The sequence below is a fragment of the Poecilia reticulata genome, linkage group LG7, assembly GCF_000633615.1.
Source record: "Poecilia reticulata strain Guanapo linkage group LG7, Guppy_female_1.0+MT, whole genome shotgun sequence".
NCBI classification, from domain to species: Eukaryota; Metazoa; Chordata; class Actinopteri; order Cyprinodontiformes; family Poeciliidae; genus Poecilia; species Poecilia reticulata.
Genome location: NC_024337.1, coordinates 30,306,924 through 30,309,198, shown reverse-complemented (window position 1 = coordinate 30,309,198; position 2,275 = coordinate 30,306,924). Strand labels below are relative to the sequence as shown.

Below are 2,275 nucleotides of genomic sequence, written 5' to 3'. Positions count from 1 at the left end.
TCTCTCTGTTTCCTGTTTGTCTCTCTGTTTCTTCTCTGTCTCTGTTTCCTTTGTCTCTCTATGTTTCCTCTTTGTCTCTCTGTTTCCTCTGTCTCTCTGCTGTTTCCTTTGTTTCCTCTCTGTTTCCTGTTTGTCTCTGTTTCCTCTGTCCCTCTCTGTCTGTCTGTGTCCCTGTCTCTCTATGTCTCTCTCTGTGTCTCTGTTTGCTGTAACCGTGTCTCTCTCTGCGCTCAGGTGCGCCTCTGACTCACCTTAGAGCTAGGAGCACAGCCAGCCTGACGAGCCTCGAGCAGCAGACTCCCTCCAGAGGTACCAGTCAGATTCAGCCCTCTCACCTTCAGCAATCATTAAACCACCTGAAGGATTCAGCACATAGGAAACTTTTCGTCTGCATGAGGAAAAATTAGGACTGCGTCAGATAAATAATACTTTGTCTGCACAAAATCTTACAAAGTATTTTGTTGAGKTTTTGGTGCACATATCTTAGAACACTTGAAATAAGGCAAAACTAACGAACAAGTAAYTTTTCAGCAAGAAATAGGAGCTGGTTTTAAATCAATAATTCCTTAATATTGATCTAAAAATACTAGCAGATTATTTCACTTATATCTGRTAGGTTTTTTYYYMAWWWKARGRAWTWWTKRRKYYTWAAWKKTKSYWAAAAKTWATTTTTAAGTTAGTTTGTCTYGTATCARGYGTATTAAGATGTTTGCACTATAAACTGGACCAAAGCTTCTAGGTAAGATTGTGTGTTTTGTGGATGTAGTAGCTGCATTTCCAATGCAAAACTTTGCTGTGTTTTCATTAAATGTGATTAAAATCACACGTGAATAAGTTTGTTCATGCAATAATGAATTAAAACACATGCCTGGTCCTACTGGTGCGTACTGGTACTGGTTTGCTCCAGTAGCAGCATCCGCTTGTTGATCATGTGACTCATGTGATTTTAAAAAAGTGTTTCCATTGCAGTTTGTCCGAAGAAACCGATTTAGAAAAACAAAAAAAAAACACAACTCCCAAAGCGTAAAAACTTATTATTATTATTTTTCTACATTGGTGTGTTCCCAAATGTATTTCCTAAATGTCCATTTGTGCCAATTTATGTCCAGTGGAAACAGCGTCAGAGAAGGAAACGGCAGTAAGGAATGACGGACTCTTAAGGAAACCACCTGGTCATGTTTGGATGTTTCCGTTTGGTCAGCACAGCCTTAGCTGTAGTTATGAGCTGCAGAGATAAATATTCAGCGTTTTTAAGATTTTGCAGAACATTCTGACCGTTTCTGCCTCCTTTGCAGCCATGTTTTCCTCCACCAACRCTGCCGGTTCCCCTCTATCCTGTGCTCTTCATCTACGTTCTTCATGTTCTCTCTGAAGCGYTTTTCACGGTCCAGTAGCATGTAAATGATTAATGCCTCTGCTGTAGGGCTGAAGCAATTAATCCAATTAATTAATATGTTATTGAAACCAACTCATTTAGTAATCAATCAATCMTCAACTGGAGTAGACGGATCCTAAAAAAGACCATATGCTGAAAGGACAACACAGTCAAATCAGTAATTAAGCCAAACTGTCCAAAATATAAACATTTTGCATTTCAGATGAAAAACCTTCCTTGTCTGTAAATAAGTTACATAGTTTTARCTTCACCTGGTTCCAAATCTGTAAAGAAAAGCTCATATGAAGCAGCTGTTGCTATCTAATTATTAATATAAAAATAATAATCTGGAGATGAGCTCTACGCTGTAAAGATGCAAAGACCAACAGAAATATGTGAGCTTTTCACATGATCAAGCTAAAGGAACGCTGTTATTCGATTTTAGGGAATAAAATGTCTACCTTTTATTTACTTTTTTAAATGTAATGTTGAATAAAATAAGCCTGAGTGGTTGAAAAATCTGCAGAAAGGGCAAATTTTTGTATCTGAATAATCGATTAATCAGTTACTAAAATAATCGTTAGTTGCAGCTTTTTTCTGTTGGCACACTCAGATATTTTGTTGTTATAACGGTTAAAGTTGGTTGTTTATTTTACTTTGACACCTTACACTTCATATAAKTATATTTTGTCATAAGTCTGTAAATGTTTGACATAAATGGCAGAAAAGGTTGCTCTCTCTGAGGTTCGTTTGTTTTCTCCAAAGATGTGAAGATATCAAAGAGGAGGCAGCCGTTTGTCCCATTCGCACTCCGAAACCACACAGGCTGCACCATGTGGTTCGCCACGTCGACCACAACCCCCACAAGGTACGTCCAATCACAGCGCAGCACCAATCACA

The 2,275-nt window shown here is 38.2% G+C and overlaps 1 protein-coding gene across 1 annotated transcript in view; it reads left to right on the top strand.

Annotated features, from left to right (window-relative positions):
* The window catches only part of vps13d (vacuolar protein sorting 13 homolog D), a 51,756-nt gene that overhangs the window by 30,516 nt on the left and 18,965 nt on the right, over positions 1-2,275 (top strand). The window contains exons 39-40 of the mRNA XM_017305659.1: positions 235-309; positions 2,141-2,243. Coding sequence (XP_017161148.1) covers positions 235-309; positions 2,141-2,243 — 178 coding nt within the window. The remainder of the gene's footprint in view (positions 1-234; positions 310-2,140; positions 2,244-2,275) is intronic.